Genomic DNA, 22,913 nt, shown 5'->3' on the forward strand with positions numbered 1-22,913 from the left:
AGAAGAGCTCAGACCTCAGGGCCACCAGAAGAAAACACTGGGCTGGCCCTCTTTCTGCTGTTACCATCTCTTCCTCTGCCACCTTCCAGGTGGACCTGGTCTCTCCCAACTCATCACCCCAGGAGGCACGAACAGGAGTTTGAACAACTGTAATGTTTCAAAAAATGCAGTGGATAAGGCGGTCACAGGCCAACCTCAGTGTTGAGGCTCTTTGCCCTCAGTCTGCATCTTGGTCCCTTGGGTGTTGAACGCTGGTGACTTTACACCACCCACAAGCTCTGACAGGCAGCAAAAACCTCTGCAGCTCATAAAAATAGGAAAGAGGGTTATGTGACAATGAGTTTTGCCTGGCAGACAAAGAGCTTTAAAAATCTAGGCTGAGAAGGGGTGGGGGTGGGGTGGGGGGAGTAACTAAAGAAGCTTTTGATGGTAGAAGGCTTGGAACTATTTAGAGGGCCTGTTTATAAATTCCATTGTCCTACGGAATTGTAAACTTCCACCCTCTTGCAAATTCAAAATTCCTCAACTCCACATCCTGCCCCATGGAAAAGGCCTGCACAACCAAGCCTGTGTGCCATGCACACACACATGACTGCTGGGGACTGGGGAGCAAAAGCTGTGGACCAAGGTCATTGAGAGGCAGGAACCGGAGGCAAACCCTGCTAGGGTAAAGACATGCCCAGAAGAGGCTCAGGCTGAGGGTCGGGAGAGAGGAGACCAGGCAGCTGTGGAGAATCTGGCTCCAGAAACCCAACCAACTTCCATTTGGCTAAAGTTCTAGTTTGGTGTTTAGATATCTGAAAAGTTGATCTAGTTATATTAAATTTTTAAAAAAGTATACAAATTTTAAATACAGTATGACCTCAATTCAAATGTGTGTGGAGAAAAAAGGGATGGGAAAGACAGACACCAGAATGTCAAAACTGCTCATTTCTTGATGTTGCTATAAAGGGCTTTTATTTTCTTTAGTTTTCCAAATTTTCTACATAAACATGTAGATAAGAGTTATAAAAATGTCCCTCAAAATGACACTTCACACAGGCCTCCTGAGGAGCAGCACAGGGAGAGGGCCTGTGTCCTGGGAGGAGGAGCAGGTGGCCTCTGGTAGTTAACCCTTGCACGGCCACCACCCACTGCCCTCCAGGTGCTTATAGGACCCTTCCCATTTTGGCAATGCCTGAGCAGCTGTCTGGGAACCAAGGCTGTCCACTCTCAGAAGTGGACACAGAGCTGGAATAGGCAGAAGCCCATGGTGACCACTGGGCTGTTCTGCATCCTCAGTGAATCAGAGCCATCTAGGGTACTGGCCCCACAGCAGCCAGAAGCCTTCCTTCCTGGTTGTTCCTGGGAACCACCAGGGCGAGGAGCCAGCACTGAGCAGGGACAGGCACCCGGTATGGACATGAGGCTGGAAGCCCAGAGCGTTTGTTCCCCCTCTGCTTCCCACAGTCTTCCAAGGTACGTGTCCCCTGCCTGCCATGTCAGGATATTGGCTGGCTGTCACACTGGTGGGGAAGAAGACATGTGGCTGGGACCAGAGCTCTGGGGATTCTCTGGGGCTCTTGGAGGATGACGGAGGAAGCTACCCAGGAAAGGGACCTACTGGACTGCCAGGAGACAGGACAGCCGTCCATCCCTATCCCTGGCTTCCCCCACGAGGGACACAGACTCAGATGGGGAGGGCAGGACCTTTAATTGAATTCACAGAAAGACTGGGGAGCAGGTCCACGTTAGATGGCTGGATGCCTGGAGAACGGGGGCCGTGCTAGGGTGGCTGGTGGTCTGGAGGACAGAGAGGAGGCAGACGGGGTGCGGGGAGAAGGCAGGCTGGGGTGTGTCCTCAACCCACCCGCCATGTCCCTGTCCCAGTCTCTCCTGAGACACTTCCCGCTGGCTCAGCCCTGCCTGGTCATCTCAGGAGTGCCTGAGCTCCACCTCAGAGCCAAACTGGGGCCCGCGGTGGGGCCGGTGGAGACTGTGGTGGCGGATGCTGAAGAGCCGCTGGGTGAGACCCACGGTGGCCACCAGCAGGGCGACACCCAAGAAGAGCAGCACCCACTGGCCCACACGAGCCTGCTGTGGCTCCAGGTTCATGCCCAGGAAGTTGACGTGGCCGGTGTCTGAGAGGAAGCCTTCTGAGCGAGCTGGGCGAGGAAGCAAGGAGACAGGCGGTGGGCAGGGCACCGGGCAGGCTGGGGCCGCGTGCCCTGGCTTCCCTGTCCTTACTCTGAGGTCAGATTTGAGCCTGCCTGGACTGGGGAGGGGGCTCAGCCCTGTGGGAGGCTCTGGGGGGAGGGGTGGGTGGTGGTACCGGAGTTTGGTGTCCAGTTGTACTGCGGCCAGCCCAGCTTCTCCCCATGCCGCCCGTTCTCCGTGAGGAGCCAGTCCATCAGTGGCTTGAAGTAGCTCATCATGGCTGAGGCCGACATATTGGGCTGGCCTGTGATCAGCTTCATGGCTTCTGGCCATGGCTTACTGAAACCCAGCTTCATGGTGTCCCTGGGAGAGGTACCAGAGAAGGAAACTGAGTCAGAAGGATCCAATCCCTCTGGCTCCAGTCTGATATCCTTCTCCACATCCCTCTCCCAGCCTAAACCTCCCTCAGTGGCTGGGAGGGCCTAGGCAGGCCTGGGGCAGGGGGAGGGAGGGAGGGAGGGAGGGAGGGCCCAGGCAGGTCTGAGGCTCCAGTTCCCTATTGCAGGTGGCAAGTCGAGGGTGTGATTGGCACCAGCTGGTGTTTCCAGTTCAAAATGGCAGGTGCCCCCAGAATAGGCCTGGTGGGCTCCTCAGGACAGAGGAGAGCAGGCCAGAGCTGGAAACCATCCAAGGAGAGCCAGAGGACACTCACGCCAGTTGCTTCCCTGCCTCCTTGGACTTGTAGATGTCACACTTGTGCAGGGGGCCCTGGTGGCCAGCCGCCTGACACAGTGCCTCGTGGAACTGGAACTGGATGATGAAGCTGACGAAGTACCTGGAGTGGAGGGGAGCAGAGCCGGGGAGGCAGGGTGTGGGCCAAGGGGCCTGCGCCACTGAGGCCCGGCCCTTTCTACCTGTGAGAATTACACAGGACCCAGCAGAACAGGATGCAGTCAGGATGTCAGGAGGAGCTCACCCTCACCTTCGGAATTGTCCGATCCCCTTCCCAACATGCCTGCGGGGTACCTCACCCCCAACACATGCCTGCTCCAAGGGGCTCCTGGGAGCAGCCTCAGGGGAGAAGGCTCAGGGAAGAGCCCTTCAAAGACCTGGCAGGCTGCTTTTGAGGTGGTTAGATCTCCATCCTTGGGGTGCATGCACGTAGAGGCTTAGTGGGTCACACGAATCCCATTGGATGGACTAGGCTGGTAGCAGCCTGATTGATCTGATCCAAGCAGCAGGGATTCCCTGGTAGAAGTCTGCCAGTCAAGGCCAGAGCAACCTTGCCACGTCTGGAGAGGTTCAATCCTCACCAGCGGCACAGGCCTCGACCTTTGACTGCTTGGTGCAAGCCATGTGCCACTCACCTCCCTGGCATTTCCTTGAAGTGTTCTGCTCAGGCTGCTGGACAGAATGTGAACTCTTTCCTAGAGCAGCCAAGTCTCCTTTACCCACCCTGACTGGTTAATTGTCTGTTAAACTGCAACACTGACCATCACATGACCGACCTTGGGGAGAGGGTGAGCACCAATGTGGAAACAGCTGTAGGTAGGGGGAGGCCCCTCCCTAAGGGTCATCCCTGGGGCACTGTCAGGTCAGGCCTGTCTGATGTGCCCAGTGATGTGTCTCCTTGCTCCTGTCCCCCTCTGGTGTGTCTGAGCAGGGGAGGTGCTCTCTCCCTTCCTGGGCTCTGGGGGACAGACTTCACCTATCCCATGGTGTGCTGGCATGGTGCCAGGGTGGAAAGGGGGACCTTCACTGAGCTCCCAGAGACACAGGAGGCAAGGACTAGAGGTGGTCACAGCCTTCCCAGAATGCCCTGTACCCTTGGTGTCTTGACTTCCTGGTGACCTGGGCTACATGTGGTCCCGGCAGACCTGGAACTACACCCTGAGTTCTCCCCAGTCCTCAACCTCCCAGGAAGGCTCCGCAGTGCACACCCATCCCTCCTCGCTTTCAGCACGTGCCCTCCTGTAGCACATGGAAGGAACGGGGCTCTACCGGGCACCTTCACGCTCTGGATATGTGACTCAGAGGCTGACGCGTTCCACTTAAGAGCATCTAACAATGGTGGACCTCAGCATCAGCTGTGTAACAGACTGTACACCCAGAAGTTAGCCCTGGGGCCGTCCTGCAAAACAGGATTCACAGTGAGCACATCGATGCTCCGAGACTGAGGAAGTTGCTCAAAGAAACAAGTCATGGACACGAGTTTGACCCCATGACCATGACTATAACACAGCCCTGATAGCCCTGGTCTCTGACCCGAGTTTTAGGGTATAGAAGGATCTTTCAGGTACAACTCAGAGCGTACCAGAGGCAATATGTTCAACGACAGCAATGGATCCATAATCTTGCTTTAAAAAAAGAAAGAAAAAAAAAAAACCCCACCCCAAACCAACAGGTCACCATCCAGCCACATGCCACCGTTAATGTTAACTACCCACCACAGGCTAGAAACCATTAACCAATCTTAGGTTAAGTTTGTATTTTCAACTGTTTGGATGGTACAGGCTCTCATTACAGAAACAGCCATTGGTCTCGGTAGCCAGTCAGTGGGTCTGTGTGCCACGTCCTGTGTGCAGCCCCCTGGTCTGACAGGGTAGCTCTGGGATGGTGCACACAGTGACAGCAGTTTAAACAGGGAGCCGTGAGCACTGTCCCTTGCAGGGTACCCTCCTCCCCTTCCCCTGTTACCTGATATAAGGCACACTGGAAGGAACGTGGAACTTGGCCCCTGGGTCGAAGTCACCTTGGGACCTGGGCACTGGGGGGCAGAGCCCCTGGTACTTCAGCCTGTGAAGGGGGAAGATGTGTTGGAGAGAAGGTGTGGGCAGAACCAAGCTGGGGGAATGCTGGCACTTTTGACTAGGAGGACGGCCTCTGCATCTGGGGCTGCCCCAGGCGTCCTGGGCTCCTGCATGCTGTGCCTCTGCGCACAACCACCCTCTGTGAGCCCAACGCACATGCGCACGCATCCCACTGGCACATCTGCACACACACAGGCAGATGCCGCAGAGACCCCTCCAGCCCAGCGCCTGCTGGCGTATTCGAGAACCTGAGGCTCCACCACTCCTGGTTGTAGTTTTCCTTGGTGATGCTTCCATCAAATACCCTCCAGCGCCACTGGTCGATGAGGTAGCTGAAGGGGATAAAAGCAATCTTGTCCAGGGCCATCTTCATCAGAAAGTTGATGTCATGCTCTGCAGAGGGAAGGGAGTCCAGCCTCAGGTCCTGACAGAGCCTAGCAGGGCCCTGAGACCTGTCCTTGGGGTGGTTTGTGTTCCATCCTCTCGCTCTTACCCTACTGGGGTGCCCTTCTTCCCCACTGATTTATCCCAATCCCTGCCCACAGGCCACTAAGTGCTCCCTTCCCACCTCCCAGCTTCACTGCCCCTTCTTGGTCCTCAGCCCACTGAGATCATCCATTTCTTACCGTAACTGCCGCCCTCGCTACTCAGCAGGTTGATGGTGTGTAGGTGCCTGGGGGTAGACACTGAGAGGGCCAGCACGTCCCCAATGGCCTCATGAAAGCCGGGGTTGGCACCCTCCCGAAAGGCCACAGGCAAGTCCTTGTACTGCATGAAATATTGGATGTGGCCCATTTCGTGGTGGGCCACTACCAGCTCCTCCATGTTCACAGTGGTACACTGTTTGATCCTGGGAACACAGGGGTGGAGAGGGAGGGTGTTAGAACAGGGACGGGACAAGCCCAGAGGCAAAGGGACTGCAATGCTGGCTGCATACGGAGCAGAGCCGTCACTATTGTGTGTAGGGAGCACGCCATGATGAAAAGGAAGTCAAGAAAGCCTGAGAGAGGGGCAATCTGGGGGCAGGAAGCCCCTAAGTAATTCCAGCCATTCCTCTGCCCCCAACCTTCCTGAATTAACTCCAGCCCATGCTGTCTGTTGCTTTCTGATGGTACAGAGTATTTGCTCTAGAGGCAGTGAGAGACACTCAGTTGTCTACTTTCTAGAATGTGTGTACTATGGCTTCCCAGGTACCCATTCTCATCTCTCAAGACGAGGGTTTCCTGAAGGACACACCAGGGCCTGGGTTACTGTGCATCTCGTACAACCTAATGCCAGCACAATGTTCGCTCAAAGAATTCTTATGGCCAGGACTGAAGGACGGCTACAGAGCTGTCCAAGTTAGAAGGTTCCATGTCCTTCTGTAGATCCTCCCTTGTTCTCTTTGATGAGCCAATTTCAGTTGCAGAAACTTCTTTCTTGGCTCTAGCTAGTCCTTCAGTTCAGGTTCATCTCACTTTTCCATCTTTCTCCTCAGAGGAGGGGGCAGAAGCTGCCCAGAACCCTGGTTACATTGAGGTTGCGGCTGCCTAGCTTCTCTTCTGACTCCCCATAAAAGGGAGGGTTCCCACCAGAGCCCTTGCCTCCTTGATCCTGTCTACACGGTTCTTATGCCTTTGAAGGACCCAGGGCCAGGCAGTCCAGTGGGGCCTGGATGGTTTGCTTCTAGGCTGTGTCTACTCTTCTCATTAGGGACATGTATGTCATCAGCTGTGGAAGTAGGGTCTTTTTTCCCTTCTCTCGAGTCTGGGCTGTGCCTGGGACTAGCTTTAGTTAATAAAACATGACAGAGGCGACTCTCTGCCAGTTTGGACTTAGCCTTTATGGGTCCTGGCTGCTTCTGCTTTTGTGTTGGGGCATGACAGCCTCCAGGTAATGAGTTTGCCTATCCAAGACTGTCACACTGAGGGGGAACACAAACCAGCCAGGCCAGAGATGCTTGGCCAGCACCCACTGTTCAGCCATCCCAGCCGGGCACAGAGGCACCTTGAACATTCTGCTCTACACATGCCACATGAGGAAGTACTAGGAACTCTGCTAACACTCAGAACCTAGGTCGGGACAGAAGGCCTCAGACGAACCATCCCAGACATTAAAATTACCCCAGCTGGGGCTGGGATGTAGCTCAGTGGTAGAGCGCTTGCCTAGCATGTGCAAGGCCCTGGGTTCCATCCACAGTACAGAAGGAAAAAAAAAAAACTACCCAACTGAGGTTTCCATCACTGTGGAGTAGGGACAAGCCATTTCCTGTGCACTTCCTGAATTTATGGCCCATAAAATCTTGAGCATAATCAACCAGTTGTTTTATACCACCAGTTTTGGGGCGGTTTGTTATATAGTAGTAGGTAACTAAGATCCCATCCTGGTGAAGGCAGCGTCTGGTCTGTCAGTGGTGAGAGGGGGTCTGTGTGAAGGCCGCATGTCCTCATGTGTCTCCCTGCATGCCACAGCTGCACCTGGGGGAGGGCCACCTGCATGTGGGGGATGCCCTGGAGCAAGGGAAGTGGGGTGGCTCACACAGGGCCGACCCTTGGGACTGGGACCTTAAGCATTCCCAACTGGCCATGCTGACAGAGCTGGCCAGTGCCTGAGAAGACCTTCATTTGGTAGATGGAGTTTACCCGCCAGAAGGTCACCCATGGCTGAGCTAGAGGCAGGCCCACCCTCTCTTGACCCTTGGTCCTAAACTCATTCCCAAGCTGTCCCTGTCCCTCTTTCTCACTTCAGTTAAGGGAATGGCCATGCAGCCTCAATTTGATTCATATCCTTATTCCTGGACTCAGGGTCACCCCCGACCCCAGATTCAGCCGGACAGACCTGAAGTCCTTGCCATCGTAGAAGTCCCAGGCCGAGGCATGGCACACTACCTCCCGCCCGTCTGTTGGTTTCTCCAGCATTGACTTGTTCCAGAACTCGGGGGGCACAGGCAGCAGCCCCAGGGAGGTGAAGAAATTGTCAGCCTCCTTAAACATCCTTTTAGGTGTCCAGCCCTGCAAAGCAGAGAGAGTTCTGCCCAAACTGGGGGTTTTGGGGAGAGGGGGTGCCAGGGGTGCTGGGAGAGCACCAAGCTGGAGGAAACTCCTGAACCAGAGGGTCTCTCCCCTCCTGGCAGCGTGGGGGCTCCCCTCCCCAGTGCCCCAGGGCAGCCCATGGACGGCGAGGGCCCTGGCTGTGCAGACCTGCTCTACCATGGCCTCTGTGGCATCCATCTTAGGGGCTGATGGGAAGGGAACCACCAAGTCGTAGATGTTGGACCAGGTCTGAGCCCACATGTTCCCTGGAGGCAGGCAGGGAGAAGATGGTAGAGAGAGGAAACAGATGTGAGTTTTTAGGCTCCACACCATCCTGCAGGAAGAGAGCATCAGGTCCTAGTACTGCCAATCACAGCTACAACTCTTGAGCACCCACTGTTTGCAAACTGTGTTGGGCATTTCACATACATCATCTCCATACATACATCTTTACTGTGCTGGTTACAGGTGAGGAACTTGCTGGTCATCAGGGAATCAAGGAGTCTTCACCATCCAGGAACAGTGAAGGAATTCTGCAACTGAGGGAGCTAGGGTCCCTGTACATCCATGCCCACGTGGCCACCATGTTCTGACCACTATACAAGCACCTTATATGTATTGATTTGTAATCCTGCCTGCACCCAGGTATTATTTATGATTCTTTTTGTACTGCAGAGGAAACTGGGGCTGGAGAGTTAAGTAACCAGCCCAGGACCCCACAGCTTCTCAGTGACAGGGCTGGATTTAAAGGCTGGCAGCCCACATTCTTGACCAACTACCCTGCTGTGTCCCTTCTGAATCCCCCGAGGTCAGTTTATACAGGTTGCCTGTCAGTAACTCTGGCAAAACCCAGCTGTCTCCTTTGGGAGAAGCTAACACCTCTGAATTTAGGATAAGACAAGAGCTCAGTGCTCCAGGACTGAGAAAAAGAAGCAATTCAGAATGAGCAGGAGTTTCAAAAATAGATGTGGAAGCAGGAGTCTTCCATAGTCAGGGGAGAGAGCAAGTGAGTGATGGAGGGGAGCGTGTGAGTGTGCCGGAACCTGGTGGCTTTATGATTGGTGGGTGCAGGGGCTGAGCTCCAAGTCCCAGCTCTGCCAGCCTCCCTGGGCATACTGATTCCCTCCTAGTGTTTGTGTTTCTGAGTCATTGAGCTTATGTCCACTCACCAGAGAGGATAACAAGGAGGGCTGGTCCCTTGGGTTACAAGACTGTCTGGGAACTGGACCTCTGGACCACCTTCTGGGGGTCTCCCTTACGACCTCTAAGTGGTCTATGGCCCTGTCTAGCCTTTCCACTCACAATGACAGAATTGTCCCCAGTGGGCCAAAGGGAACAGAAAACTGGTAGCCTCTACGTTTCTCCAGTCCCTCCCTCCCATCCCTTTTTGTCTTCCACAGCCTCCTTCCTGCATACAGGGCACTTGAGTTTGCAACCCTTGAAAACTGAAAGTCCAAAAGTTAAGGTGGATCTACATTCTCAAGATTCTTCTCTGCTCTAGTTTTCATCTGTCATCCCACCCTATTTTCCATTTGCCAAATGGAAAATCTTTAAGGCTCTGCTCACTGGGCTCTCCAGTCCTGCTCCCAGCCCTTCCTCTCTCCCTGGATCTTGCTGCCATGAGGCATGATGGGAGATGTGGTTCCCCCCCTAAAACAAGATGAGCTTCTCCTCCTTTCCATGGTGACTTGCACAACATGGGTGTGTAGCAAATGTGGCACCAAAAGAGAAGGAGGTGATGCTCAGTGGTAGAGGCACTTGCCAAGGGTTGGATTCCTGTCACCATTGCACCCGCACATTTAGCACCCAATTGCAATAAGGGAGCTCCCCCAAGTCCCCACTTCACTCCAACCTGGACCACCTTCCCTCCAGGGCGCAAGTCTTGCCAGGCTCCTGCTCTGCCTCTGCCTTCTGGTCAATCCTGCCCCAAACCTCCTATGTCACCCACTTCCCGCTCTCGAGGCTGGACATGTGCCCTTACCCAGCAGGTGGGCAGGAATGGGGCCCTCCAGGTTGATGTGCTCGGACCCGTAGTGGCGGTGCAGGGCGCGGCGCACGTAGGCGTGCAGGTTCAGGTAGAGCGGCTGCAGCTCCTGGTAGAGTCGCTCCAGGTCTTGCTCCAGTGATGGCGTCTCATACGTAGCTCTCCACGAGTCCCCTGCATCCAGGTAGCCTGCACAGGGGACAAGGCCAGGCTCTCCCAACACCTGCACTTTCCTGCCACCTCCAGGGGCACATGTTTCCCCAGGTTTACAGCCTCTTCTCTCGGAGGACCCGGATGTGGGCGGGACCAGAGGGCCAGCTGCTCACCGTTGAGCTCCGCAGCCTTGTTGGTGAGTTGCACATACTTCGGGAAGAGAGGGAGGATGGTTCTCCCCACCTTGTCCCGCCAGCTCTTCCAGGCCCACAGCAGTTCTTCATAATTCCGGGATGTGGCCATCAAGTTTGTCAGTTCTAGGGTAGAAGGGTTGAGTGGCTTGAGCCCTCCATCCTTGGCTCACCTCCCACCTGCTTATAAGATAAACTTGGTCATAGAATTTTAGAGCTGAAATAAAACCAGTGAGATCTCGTGGAAGTGACTGCTCAGGCAGCCAGTCTCATCAAATCGGGGAGAGAACATATCTACCAGATCGGGGAGCCATATCTACCAGGAGCTCACCGTTGCCCTCCTGGGGCTATGTGCTCAGGCACCTGTGCTTTTCAGCAACTGTGCCAGGGAAGTGCTTGTCCCTCCTTCCACATGAGCAGTTTGGTGATGGGCCCAGGTGCCCCTGCCAGGAAGTGGCTCGACTGAGGCACAGCCAAAGGCACCAGACTCCAGGGCCACAGCCCCTCACGCAGTAGTGGCCCTCCCAGGTGAGTGGAAATAAAACAGAAGCATGTGGCCTCTGAACAGGTACTGTGCCTCCTCATCTCTGTCCCCCAGAGGGTCCAGGGTGCCCCTCATGAAATGTTACTGGAATGGACTGTATAAGAGTAACTATGAAGATGTTGGAAGTTCAAAGGATTGTCCAGGTGTCACCGAAGAGGAAGCCTTGGGTTTGTGCCGCTCAGTGTGCAGCCTTCCTGACTATAACCCGGAGTGTAGGCGAGGGTTATGTGAGGTCAGTTGGGGGCATCAGCCCCGAAGCTCCAACAGGCAGCCTGCTTTCCTGCCCTGGCCCTGGCCTGAGATGAAGGAGGCTGAAGACATTTGCTGCTCCCTAAACTGACCCTGCTGGACTTGGGTCCTCTTTCCCCATCTTGGAACATGCTACATGACATCCACTTGTCACAGAGAACATAAATTCAATTAGCTTTGTTTGAAAAAAAGGCATATTTTGAGAATTTCACTTCTGCTCACTGGAGATGTGTCTTTGGTCTTCATGAGCTTCTTATTTTAACTGTGCAGGTGACCTGATGGCCCGGGTCTGGATGGAGGGGCTGAGTGTCACGCTCCTGTGAACACTCTTCATCCGCACACGCGCATGGGCACACACCCACCCCCGTGTGCGTGTGTACCCCCGTCGACCACCTGTAGGCCAAATCCTGTCCTGGGAAAACTGTGTCTCTCTCCTGTTTATTTTCCATTTCCCCTTGCATTCGTCATTGTTCTAACATGGGAGCTGGGCTGGGGCCAGGAAGAAACCATTTCTGGGTGGAGATTCCTCATGGGGACTGTTTATGCTTCTAGCTCCCTTTGCAGGCTGGGGAGGGAGCCCACAGGGGCACGCACGGGTCCAGAGTGAGCTGTTTCCAGGGACCAGGTGGAGGGAGAGAGGAAGAAGGGGCTGCTGAGCCAGTCTGTGCCTGTGCAGCAGGAAGTGGTGGAGGAAGCGGGAAGGCTGGGAATCAGAGGCCAGGTTCTAGTCTGGGGCGTCTAGCGACTGTATGATTCTGTGACTTATCTGCTTCAGCCTCAGTTTCCCTATCAGCCAAGTGCTGGGGAGAGGGTCCCAAGAAAGTCAGAGAAGGTAGGGACACAACATGGGTAGGATCACCAAGGGACAATGGCGGTGCTGGAATGCCCTGGCTCTCCTCCCTGTTGGCAATCCAAGCCTCCAAACACAAATTTGAGACTGTGCTGCTCTGAGGGATGGAGGGAGAGAGGAAGGGAGGTTCAGAAGCGTCTTGGGCAGGGAATTAGGGCAAAGGTTGACGTCGTGCTGGTTCTGAGTGGGGCAGAGAAACCCCACTGGTGCAAAGCAGGAAGTGAGTTAAATCCTGACATCCCCTTCACCTGGCAGCACCTCTACCCTCGCCAACCCAAGCCCTCATCTCTCTCTCATCCTCCCAGGGGTGTTCTCACCAGGCTCCAGCTGCAGGCAAGTGCCATTGGTGTGGCACACAGTGGCCACACTGTAAATGGTTTCCATGTCCAGCAGGATCTTGTTGTACTGCAGGGGCAAGAAGAGGGGCAGTAAGGGGAGACTCCTTTGCTCTGGCACCAGGCACTATGGGTCAGGGGTGCCAGGGAGGGTGTTCCCCAAAGGCACTACCTTCTCAGGAATTCTGGAAGTGCCTCCTGACATAGTGTCAGTTTGACAAGTTAAGGAGGAAAAATCAGTGTAAAGGTTAGACCCTGGACTGGGCTCACCCCCCTGGGAGCCTCCACTCCATCCCACAGTCACACACCTCCTCCAGTTCCTTGCTGGACAGTGCTGCCTGGTCCAGGTTCTGAACCTTCTTTATGATCCGCTTGGTGCTGGCATTCTGGAAGTTGTTCACATCAAACTTCTTGGCCCAGTTGCCATACTTCAGAGTGTGGTTGGCTATCTGCAGGTTCTTCTCCATCTGAGGGCAGAGGGGAGGTGTCATAAGGCCCTGGAGTCTTGGAGCAAACTCTGAGCAAGAGGCAGTATGGGGAGTGGGGCAAGAGGATGAACCAAGCTGCTTCCTTGGCCTGTAAAGACCCTCCTCAACCTGGGCTGCCTGACAGTGTCCTGGATGCAGTATGTGTCCCTCAATAGACATGTACAGTTGAGCAAGAGGTGTCCTGGCAAGGGTGGAGAAGGGAGGCCCAGCAGGAGTCTCAGGATGGAGGCAGCTTACTATTAGCTCTGTGGCCTCCCTGAGCTTCAGGGTCCCATCTGCAAAATAGGACGAAGGTCACCAATTTTGCAAGACTGATGAGTAATGCACGAGGCGACAGATATCCTGAGCCGAGAACCTTGTCGGCACTCCAAGCAATGTTAGTTCTCTGTGGTCAGAGACCAGGGCCGGTGGCTTGCAGGCAGGGACGGGGGGGGAGGGGAGTGAGCTCTGGAGGTGGTGGCAAAAGGGCATTCGATCTCTTAAAAAGGGACTCTGGTGTTGCTTATTTATGTATGACTGATGACAGTCTCTGATACTAGAGACGGCTGTTAGTGAAAGAAGTTTTGTTTGGGTGTTGAGTACGTGCCTGCCAAATCCGAAACAGTATGATTTTCAATATTCCATCAGGATTTTCCACAGATTCTGGCGGCCCTGTGCTGCACATGTGTTGAGTGTACCTGTGTGAGGTGCGGATGTGTCTGTGTGTCTGGGCGCGTGTGCAGGTGGGAGTGTGCGGCTCCTACCAACACTTTGCTGTTCTCTGTGGTGATGTTGGTGTTGTAGTTCCAATTGGCTTGGGCATATTCGTTCCACACCACCTGGAAGGTCTGGTCATACTCCTCCACGAACTTGTTAGCCTCGGCCTCATCTGACACCAGGTCTGTGGGACAGAGTGGAAGGAAACGGACAAGCCTCCCCTTCCCTTCTCCACGGCGCAGTTTCACCTGAGCCCCCACCTGCTGCCCCGGCCTCCCCACGCCCTCCGGGCCCTGCCCCTCTCCTGGTGGTCCCACTTGGGCTCTGAGATGACTGGCTGGTTGTCCTCAGTCTGGCTGTTTCTCTGGTTGTTGCCTGGATGGTTGCTGTCTGACTTCTGATTGTTGCCTGGCTGGTTGTCCCCCAGTTGATTGTCACTTGGTGGGTGGCTGCCTGGCTGGGGGCCAGCAGGATGTGCCCACAGCAGAGCAGCAGGAAGAGGAGGTTGGGCAGTCCTGGAGCAGCCCAACCTTGGCCCATGGCAGCAGAAGAGCAGAGCCCTGCAGCCACCACCCCCGGCCAATAAGAGTGCAGCCTGCAGTGTGACGTCATAGAGCAGGTGCCTGGCCAGCGTGCCCTCAGGGGAGCCCTCAGGCCTGGGCACACCCTCTTAGGGTGCTAGAGAAAAAGGAATGCCCATCCCCACTGCAGGGCCCTGTTGATGAGCTGATGAGAGAGAAAGATAAGAAAGTTACCCCACAGAACACCCCAGAACAGGGGCCAGAGCTTAGCTGGGAGGAGCTGACCAGGAGCCTGGGGGCCTGGACACAGCCAGAGTCCAGGACTCACCTTAGCCCCAGCCCACCCTCACTCAGGGCTTTACCGATGCCCTCTGGGTAGTTGTCGGGCAGTGGTGGGCGCCACTGATATTCTGGCCAGCCCAGGACCTCGCCATTCCTCTGGTTCTGCTCCTGCAGCCACTGGAAGACTGGCTGGAAGTAGTCGAGCAGCGGTTGGGCATCCAGGGCATCTGAGCCCACCAGGTCCTTCAGCACGTCCTGCCAAGGCCTGGAGGAGCCTGCCTGCAGCACCTCCCTGTCAGGCAGATTGAACACCATGGGAATATAGGCTAGGGTACAGGACAGCCCCCCAACTGCCCACCTGCCTCCTCCTCACTGTAAGAGCAGTGGCAATAAGATTCCAGGACCTAGGGGCTCTGTGAGGGTAGCAGGGGACATTTGTCTCTCTCCATGGCAACTAAAGGTCCACTCAATAAATATTTGATGAGAGAGAATGATAAGAAAGCCACCCCCCAGCAGCCCAGCCCTGAGCAGCCAGTTGCCTGCACACACCCCCTCAGCCGGCTTCTCCCCTCAGCCTTCCACTTGCCCTGACCCTTCCCACCACACACCGGAGCTTGGCCCCCGCCTGGGTGGACTGGTAGATGTCACATTGGTGCAGCGGGCCCTGGTGGCCTGCCTCCTTGCACAGGGCTTGATGGAACTGGAACTGCAGGATATAGCTCACAAAGTACCTGCAGGCACGGGGTGGGCGTTAGAGGGAAAATGGAGGTCAGAGTAGGGGCCCCTGGCCCAGCACCTTCCAGAGTCCTGCAGCAGAGGCTGGACTGGGGGCTGTTCTGGAGGGGAAAGGGAGAACCAAGCGGAGCTCAAGGGAGAGGGCCATTCTAATCCCGGGACCTTGGGGGTCTAGAAGAATGAGGGGACATACCTGGGGACAGGCAGCTAGGATCACAGAAGGAACAGGGAGTGAAGGAGTAACAGAGTTGGGGAGGGACATGGGGCACTATTACCTGATGTATGGTATCGCATTTGGAATATGAAACTTAGCTCCAGCATCAAAGTGGGTTTCATTTCGAACAACTGGAGGACAGATCCCCTGATACCTGGTTCTAGAAGGAGATGGTTAAATTGTCTTAGGACCAGGGGTTGCACACAGGCTGCCTGAGACTTTGCAGAAAAGCCATCCCCCCATCCCTTTCCATTCTGAGAAGCAGGGAAGACCTCCCAGAGGAGGGAGTTTTAGAGTTTTAGACAGGAAGGGAGAAGGCAATAGGAAGAAAAGAGACGCCACTAGAGAGGAGGGGACAAGACCAAGGGAGGCAGGAGATTCCCAGCTACCCAGGAGGGTGGGGAGGGCCCTGGGGGCAGGCTCTTCCTATCCCTCTTCTCACCGAAGGTACCACCAGTCAAAGTTGTAGCGAGAAGGGGGGGTATGCCCACTGAAGACCCCCCAGCGCCATTGGTCCACCAAGTAGCCAAAGGGCAGGAAGGCAATTTTTTCCAGTGCCATCTTTAGCAAGTAATTGATGGTCATTTCTGTTGGGACATGACACAGGAGAGGTCAGAGGGAGAAGGGACCCCAGCTAGGGCAGGGTGGGCCTGGGGGCAGCCAGAGGGAGGTGAGGCTAAGCAGATGCAGAGAAGGGAAATCAGACACCTGGGGCCCTGCTAACAAGAGGATGCTTGGTGAGTGCTGAGCTTGGGGTGTGAGGCTCTGACCTGTGGCCACAAGGCGGAAATAAGAAGGGCACTTAGCAGGGTCAGTAAGACTCCACTCTGGGGTTTTATTAGGGCCAGGCTGAGTCTCTCCAACTCCCCATACCTGTGTCATTGGTGGCATGGTCCAGGAGGCCAATTTTGTACAGATGGGCAGGAGTAGAGACGGAGAGCGCCAGCACATCCCCAATGGCCTCGTGGAAGCCAGGGTTGGCACCTGTGCGCAGGGCGATGGGCAGGTCCTTGTACTGCAGGTAATACTGCACGTGGCCCATCTCATGGTGCACTGTGAATAGGTGGTCCATCGTGACCTGTGTGCACTGCTTGATCCTGGGGTGTGGAGAGGGGAAGGGTGAGGGAGAAGGGCAGGGCAGAGGTCAGAACACTGGGGAGGCTGGCATCTGAGACACAGGGCCAAGGAGGGCAAGAAAAAGTGACCAGAAACAAGCAAGTCCTTGACCCTGCCCGAGCCCACCACCATTCAGACCTTCCTCCTCCATTCCCTGGTACAGAGTGGACTGCTGTCAAAGCTCCCAGGGCAAGTGGCCCAACAGGCCTATGTGCCTGACAGCCCTGGACTAGACCAGCCCCAGCCAGGGCAGAGGTGGGTGGAGGTAGGCCTGCACCCCAGCGGCCCGCTTCCCAGAGTCCCGGCATGCTCCTCCTCTCATGTCTGGACCTGAAGTCCTTCCGGTTGTAGAAGTCCCAGGCTGAGGCGTGGCATACCACCTGGCGCCCGTCGGAGGGCTTCTCTAGCATCGACTCTGCCCAGAACTCAGGAGGCATGGGCGAGAGCCCCAGGGAGGTGAAGAACTCCTCCGCCACCCGGAACATGTGCGTCGCATTCCAGCCCTGGCGGGGGGTGTGGAGACAGGTCAGGGCGTGCTGCCAGGAATCCACCCTGCCTAGGACAGGCACCTATGTGCAGAGGCTTCCCTTCACAGAAGCACAGCCTTACTGAACATAGCAGGTCACTGAAAGTAGATTGCTGCTCAAACCTGCCACCACGGACACAGAATCCAGCTTGCTGTTGGTTGGTATAAGAAAGAGATGGCCCCACCCAACACTGTCTCCTCACAAGGCCTTTCTGCTCCCTCCCCATCTGTGACTCCTTTTCTTTGTCCCCTCCGAAGGGCCCAACTCCAGAGCTTACCTTTTGCACCATAGTACTGGTGACATCAAGGTTGGGCTTGTCTGGAAAAGGTACCACCATGTCGTAGATGTTCTCCCAGTTCTGGGCCCACATGTTTCCTAGATGAAGGAAGAGAGTGGATCAGCTTGGCCCCTACTCAACTGCACCTCCTTCCCCGTGTGTGTCCCTGAGTGGCACCCTGGGTGCTGTACCCTGGGGCTGCAGGGCAGCCTGCTGGCTCGGGGCCAGGCATCTCACACGTCAGCCTCACCCACATTCCTCTGTGTGCTCCATGTTCCCCGGGGCTGGTTGCTGCCGTGTATGAGCCCAGCTTCTGGTGTCATTTCTGAATGTGCTGTGGTCCCTGTCTCCCACTCCTGGGGCTAAGCCACCTGGCTTGCTTTCTTAGGCCTGAACAAGGACTAGGAAGCCTCCCCCTCTGAACGTGGAGCCTTTGGTTTTACTCCAAGTTCTTCCCTTTATTAGAAACTACACCAAGTTGCTTGCATACTCTCAACCTTGGTGTTCCCATCTGTAAAGTGGGAAGGCTGATGTCAGTGAGGATCCCTGCCCGGTGGGGGTGCTGAGCCAGCCACATGGGCCTCTGCATGGGGAGATGAACACACAGTGCTCTACATGAGACACCATGAGGACGACCCACCTTCTCTTCCTCTGGGCACCCTTCCCACTCAGGTTTCCTTCCCCGGGACTTGTCAAGGCCGGGTCCTTACCCAGCAGATGAGCAGGGATGGGCCCTCTGAGGTTGATGTATCTGTCTCCATAGCGGCGGTGCAGTGCACGGCGGACGTAGGCATGGAGGTTCAGGTAGAGGGGCTCTAATCGGTGGTAGAGGTGCTCCAGGTTCTGCTCAAAGGCAGGAGAGTCGTATGCGGAGCGCCAGTAGGCCCCTGTGTCTGAGAAGTCTAGCAGGGTGCGAAGGGTTCAGCTAGGGCCCCAGGCTCAGGCCCCCACCTCCCTGCTTCAGCTTTGCCAGCCTCCCACCCCAGGCCCTGGACCTGCCAGCTAGCTAGAAAGGGTGGCTTGGGGTTGCTGCTCTACAATTTCTAACTAGTGGTTGCACCATGCTAGGAGCAGAGCCAGGAGTGGCAGCAGGAAGTGCAGCCCAGCAGCATAGAAGGGCATGCTGACCACGGTGGCCACGCCACCTCTGTCAGCCATGACACCTTGGGCCAGCTCTGGAACCATCACGCCAGCTCCTTGGCCTTCCTCAGGGACTGGGGCTCAGTGGGGACAGCAGAAGAGAGTGCCTTGCAAGCTAGGAAAGACTGCTGTCCCTGGAGAGGGAGAGGCAGACTCACCATCCTGCCTGTAGGCCTCGTTGCTGAGGGCAGTGAATTCCTGGTACAGGGGTTTCAGCGGGATGCCCACGGCGTCATGCCAGCCCTCCCAGGCAAACAGCAGCATGGCATAGTTTCGTGAGGAACCCAGGATGTCGATGATCTCTGAGACACAGACGAGCGGGGTCAGTTAGGAGAATTCTGTGTCCAAATCTGTAACAGCCTTCACCAGAGTATGCACACTGGTCCTCAGCATTCCCATCAGCTTCCTGGACATCACCATATCCCCGTAGCCAAGGGCAGCCAAGGGCTTGCGGGGACCAGGATAGAAGTTATACAAAGCAAGCAACCAGGCAGGACCTCTGTCCCCAGAGAAATGATGTCTAAGGTGGTTGACACAAAAAGGACATTCAGAGGCCAACACTCAGAATCTTCTTGGGTCACTGGGCAGAGTGACTGACCTCAAGGGGAAGCCACAAGGGAACCTAGGCCTGTGGAGGGCTCTTGGCAAAAGTGAGAGGGCCATGAAAAGGAAAACTGGCAGCCTGGAGGAAGGCCCAGTGGTGATAGAGAGGACAAGGCACACATGGAGGAGGGGACGGGGCTCAGGGCTCTGGAAGTGTTTGCCAGGAGAAGCAGGGGTGTAGGGCAGGGTGTGGGGGCATCTGCACAGTTCAGCCCCAACCGGAGGTCCACGCCTTTGGCTTAACTGTTAAACATGCTGTCCTGTGTGCAGCAGGGCAAAGGGGAAAGGTTAGGAATTGACAGGGTCCTACCTGGTTGTAGGGACCAGCAGGTGGCAGTCTTGTTGGGGAAGCAGACCTTGCCCGTGGTGTAGATCCTGCTCATGTGGCTGAGCAGAGAGTTGTACTGGGGGGTTGGGGTTGAGGAAATGTTAGTGATGAACAGCTTCGAGTTCATACAGACACCCCCTTCTTTCTTTGCTGGGAGGAAAAAGTGACCTGGAGAGGGGATGTGGCTCAAACGAGGTCACTCAGTGTGGCATTCAGGGCATTTCTGATCACTAGTACATTCACGCCTCTTCCAGTGGAGGCAGCATGCCCCAGTGGAACAAGTGTCCCCAGAGGAGAGCCAGCTGGGGAACTACCCTGTGGTGAGAGCAAAGCCCTCTCATCCTCTGGCCTTGGTGCCCTCTCAGTGCTCCTCAACCTTTGTTTAAATGTGTGTTTGTGTGTGTGTGTGTGTGTGTGTGTGTGTGTGTGAGAGAGAGAGAGAGAGAGAGAGAGAGAGAGAGAGAGAGAGAGCGCACCATAGTGCCCAGGCTAGAACTACACCGTCACACGTGCTAGGCAAGTGCTCTACCACTGAGCTACGACATGATACTTGCTTTAATATAAATTAACTTTCCACCCCATCTCTAAGGAAAACCTGTGCTTGGCAGCCCCTTTGTGTTTCCTAGGCTTCTCTACAGCCAGGTCCCAGTCCCTCCTTCTGCCGGGGTGCCCCTATAACCACCATAGTGGGGTACTTGAGGTGCCTGCTCCAGTTCTGCCACCACCCTGAAGCCCACCTGCTGCCTCTTGGTCCGTGGCAGGTGGGCAGGGCCCAGGGTGAGCACAGCTCTGATGATCCTGCGCAGCACTGGGTCACTGAAGTTCTTCCAGATGGGCGCATACAGCTCCTTGGCCTTCCGGCCCCAGGCCTCTGCGAACTCCTGGCTGAGCAGGGTTGCTTCTTCCTGCGGGCACCAGGAAGGCAGGGAGGGTGACCCAGCCCAGAGGGAGGCCGTGATGCTAGAGAAGCGGCGGAAGACCAGGGGTTTCCAGACACCTTGCCCTGCAGAGATCCTTATCTTGGAGACTGGAGCTTGCAGCAGCAGTGTCTACCCGCCAGCCCCAGGACCTCAGGTCGGAAACTGGGGAGTCTACTTCAGGGGAGAGATAAAGCAGAAATTGGGGCCAGAAGAAAGGCGGGCGAGGTTACAGGGACTAGACAACGAAGGACCGTGACAGGAACAATCTCTGGAGGTGGGTAGGCAGCTACCAGAAGACTGGGCTCCACTGCAAAGCCCGACACCCTCTGTGATGACTGGGCGCTGCCACCTGGAGGGGGGCGCTGGGCCTCGGAGGAGCCATCCTCATTCATTCAATTGTGTTGGGCACGGATCATGTGCCCAACGGGTGCCACGGCATCACGGCCTGACGGACGGAGACCGTGAGAGAGTCCGGCCAGAGGGCCTGGGTTCGGCTCGGCGCCCCACCGCTGAGGGCTGAGGGCCCCCGCCGGCGCCTGCTGTCCGCCCCCGGAGCCCGACCGCGGGCCTGTGATTGGCCACTGCCACCCGCCCCGCCCCCGCCCGGGCCCGGGCGCCCACCTGGCGCCGCGCATTCTCCTCGGTGATGTTGGTGTTGTGCGCCCAGCTGGCCGCGATCCACTGGAACTGCACCTGCTCGGCGCTCGAGTTGTAGCTCTTCGCAAAGAGCTGCGCACCGGCCTCGTCGGCGGAAAAGTTGCCGGGCTGCAGCTCGGGGTCCAGCGCCAGGGTGGGCGGCGGCGGCCGCAGCAGCAGCAACAGCAGCGACAGCAGTGACGGCAACTGCTGCGGCCGCGGCCAGACTTGGCCCGAGGCGGCACGCATGGCGCGATGCGCGGAGCGGCGCTGCCCCTTCTCCCGCGTCGCGACCGCCCTGCGGATTATAAAACCCAGCCACCGCCGCCTCCCGACACACCCCCAGCTCCCCGCCCCGCCGCGCTTCCTCCTCGGCTCCAAGGTCCAGGGTGGCTCTGGCCGAGCGGAGCCGGGCGGAGGCGAGGTTCCTGACCCGCCCCGGGCAGGGGCGCCGGCCAGGGAGGGGCCGAGGCTCAGCCCCGGTGGCGGGATGGAGTTGGCTGGGGGCTGGGTCGGTCTCTCGTGGAGGAAGCTAGAAAGACGACCCCCGCCTTCAGTTTGCTGAAACGCCCAAGCCGGCTGCAGTCTCGCAGCATCTGACCCTGCTCGCCGATTCCGTCTTCCCTTCCTAACCTCCTCAGGCCTTTCCGGGCTCCTGAGTGACAGGGGGACAAGGGGAGTGTTGCAGTCCCAGGCACTGCTGGCGCGCAGCAGGGATGGGGTTAACGTTGTCCTTTCCCTTCTTCATCAGGCCATGGCGGTGGTTTTCCTTTTTTCGGGGAGGTGGGGCGCTGGCTGAGCGGGTGCAGGGCGCTTGGGTGTCCTGACAGGCGCCTTGAGTAGGTGCTGCAGATGTCAGCAGCGGCTCACATGGGGCTTCTCCCAGGAAAGGGAGAAGGAATGGAGAGGCTGTTCTGTTCTGGAAGGGGAAGCTATAGAGGCGCAGGAGCACTGGCACACCTGCCCCCCACCCTACCCGCTGGGGACACAAGCTGATCCGCAGAAACAATCACACATCATCCCAGCAGAGTCCCAAAATTCACAGTTGCAGGCTTTGAGTTACAAAATGCCTTCGGGGTTAGAACAACCCCCTCGTTTTTTTAGATGAAGAATTTAGACTCAGACGGATTGAGTGGCTTGCTCCAAAGTCACTTCAGGTCTCCACGCTCCCTGTCAGTCCTTCCCTGTCTCTTCCACATATCCTTTAAAGTGACAGGTGGAGTTGAGGGAGGATAGTGGTGTCCTCTTGATGCACAGCGTGCCCGTGGAGGCTGATGGCTCAGCACCAGGGCCTGTGCCCCCCATAGTAGGAGTGTCCTTGCACCCAGCAGACGGGCTCACCATGCAGCATGGAGTGTGTGCAGGAGGCTGTGCGACTGCAAGTACTCTGGTGAGATGGTGCCAGGGAGAGGGCACAGGAGGACAGGAGTGGAGGTGGGGAGAAGAGGAAGGTGGCTGTCATTAAACAGGGAGATGTGAGGAGACAGCTGGGATGGGGCCTGCATCCGGCTGGCTCTCCCGGCCTCCCTTGCGCTCTGGTTTTCCCTCACAGCGTCCCCACCACCACTCCCACCCTGCTTGGCTCGGGGAGCCAGGGGACACGGAGGCCATGGGAGCACCTCAGGGCTGGCTAAGAAGTGGGTGGATGCTCCTTATCAGAACAGCCTCTTAAAGGCAAGGGGCCAGGTGATTTGGGCACCTGGGTGCTCAGGGCTACCTGGCTCTCTAGGGCCCCCGGCTGGGTGGGTTTCCAGGCTTGGCAGGCTGTGGGCTGCTCTCTTCTGAGAGGAAGCATCCCCACTGGTGGAGGCCTGGGTGGGGAAATTTGGAGAGTGGTGCCCTGTCACGTCCAGAAAGAGGGGTCCCAAGAAAGGGTAGAGTCTGAGGCTTAGCCTGCAACAGGGGAGCGCTTCTCTACAGTCAGCAAAGAGACTGCACAGAAAGCAAGAAGGAGGAACCTGGGAGAGGCAGGGTGGAGGCGGGTTTCAGCTGGAGGCCGGCCTTGCCTCTGAAGAGTTCCTGAGCACCAAGTCCAGGAGGATGAAGGAGCAAACATTGCATTCTCAGGTCCAGCTGTGTGGCATTGTGGGAATGTCTATTGTCCCCTGAGTTCAGCAATGAACAATCTCTGCCTTACTGAAAAAATCATAAAACCAACAGTTAAGTG

The 22,913-nt window shown here is 56.4% G+C and overlaps 1 protein-coding gene across 2 annotated transcripts; it reads right to left on the bottom strand.

The window, feature by feature from the left end:
• Positions 1-1,676: 1,676 nt before the first annotated feature.
• Positions 1,677-21,067, bottom strand: LOC124980409 (angiotensin-converting enzyme). Of its 2 annotated transcripts, XM_047545929.1 has the most exons (25): positions 20,732-21,067; positions 19,928-20,095; positions 19,173-19,266; positions 18,418-18,561; positions 17,830-18,021; positions 17,120-17,217; positions 16,646-16,818; positions 16,073-16,296; positions 15,642-15,786; positions 15,261-15,359; positions 14,859-14,981; positions 14,331-14,542; positions 13,495-13,631; positions 12,572-12,730; positions 12,246-12,333; positions 10,268-10,411; positions 9,939-10,130; positions 8,126-8,223; positions 7,764-7,936; positions 5,573-5,796; positions 5,195-5,339; positions 4,834-4,932; positions 2,849-2,971; positions 2,312-2,499; positions 1,677-2,144 (listed from the first exon to the last, which is right to left on the bottom strand). In XM_047545929.1, the coding sequence occupies exons 1-25, from the start codon at positions 20,993-20,995 to the stop codon at positions 1,915-1,917; spliced, it is 3,936 nt and encodes a 1,311-aa protein (XP_047401885.1). In that variant the 5' UTR covers positions 20,996-21,067; the 3' UTR covers positions 1,677-1,914. The 2 variants fall into 2 exon arrangements, with proteins under 2 accessions (XP_047401885.1, XP_047401886.1); XM_047545930.1 differs by lacking the exons at positions 14,331-14,542; positions 14,859-14,981; positions 15,261-15,359; ... (7 more) ...; positions 19,928-20,095; positions 20,732-21,067 and adding an exon at positions 13,765-14,065.
• Positions 21,068-22,913: the final 1,846 nt, after the last annotated feature.

Source organism: Sciurus carolinensis, chromosome 3 (assembly GCF_902686445.1).
Source record: "Sciurus carolinensis chromosome 3, mSciCar1.2, whole genome shotgun sequence".
Lineage (NCBI taxonomy): Eukaryota > Metazoa > Chordata > Mammalia > Rodentia > Sciuridae > Sciurus > Sciurus carolinensis.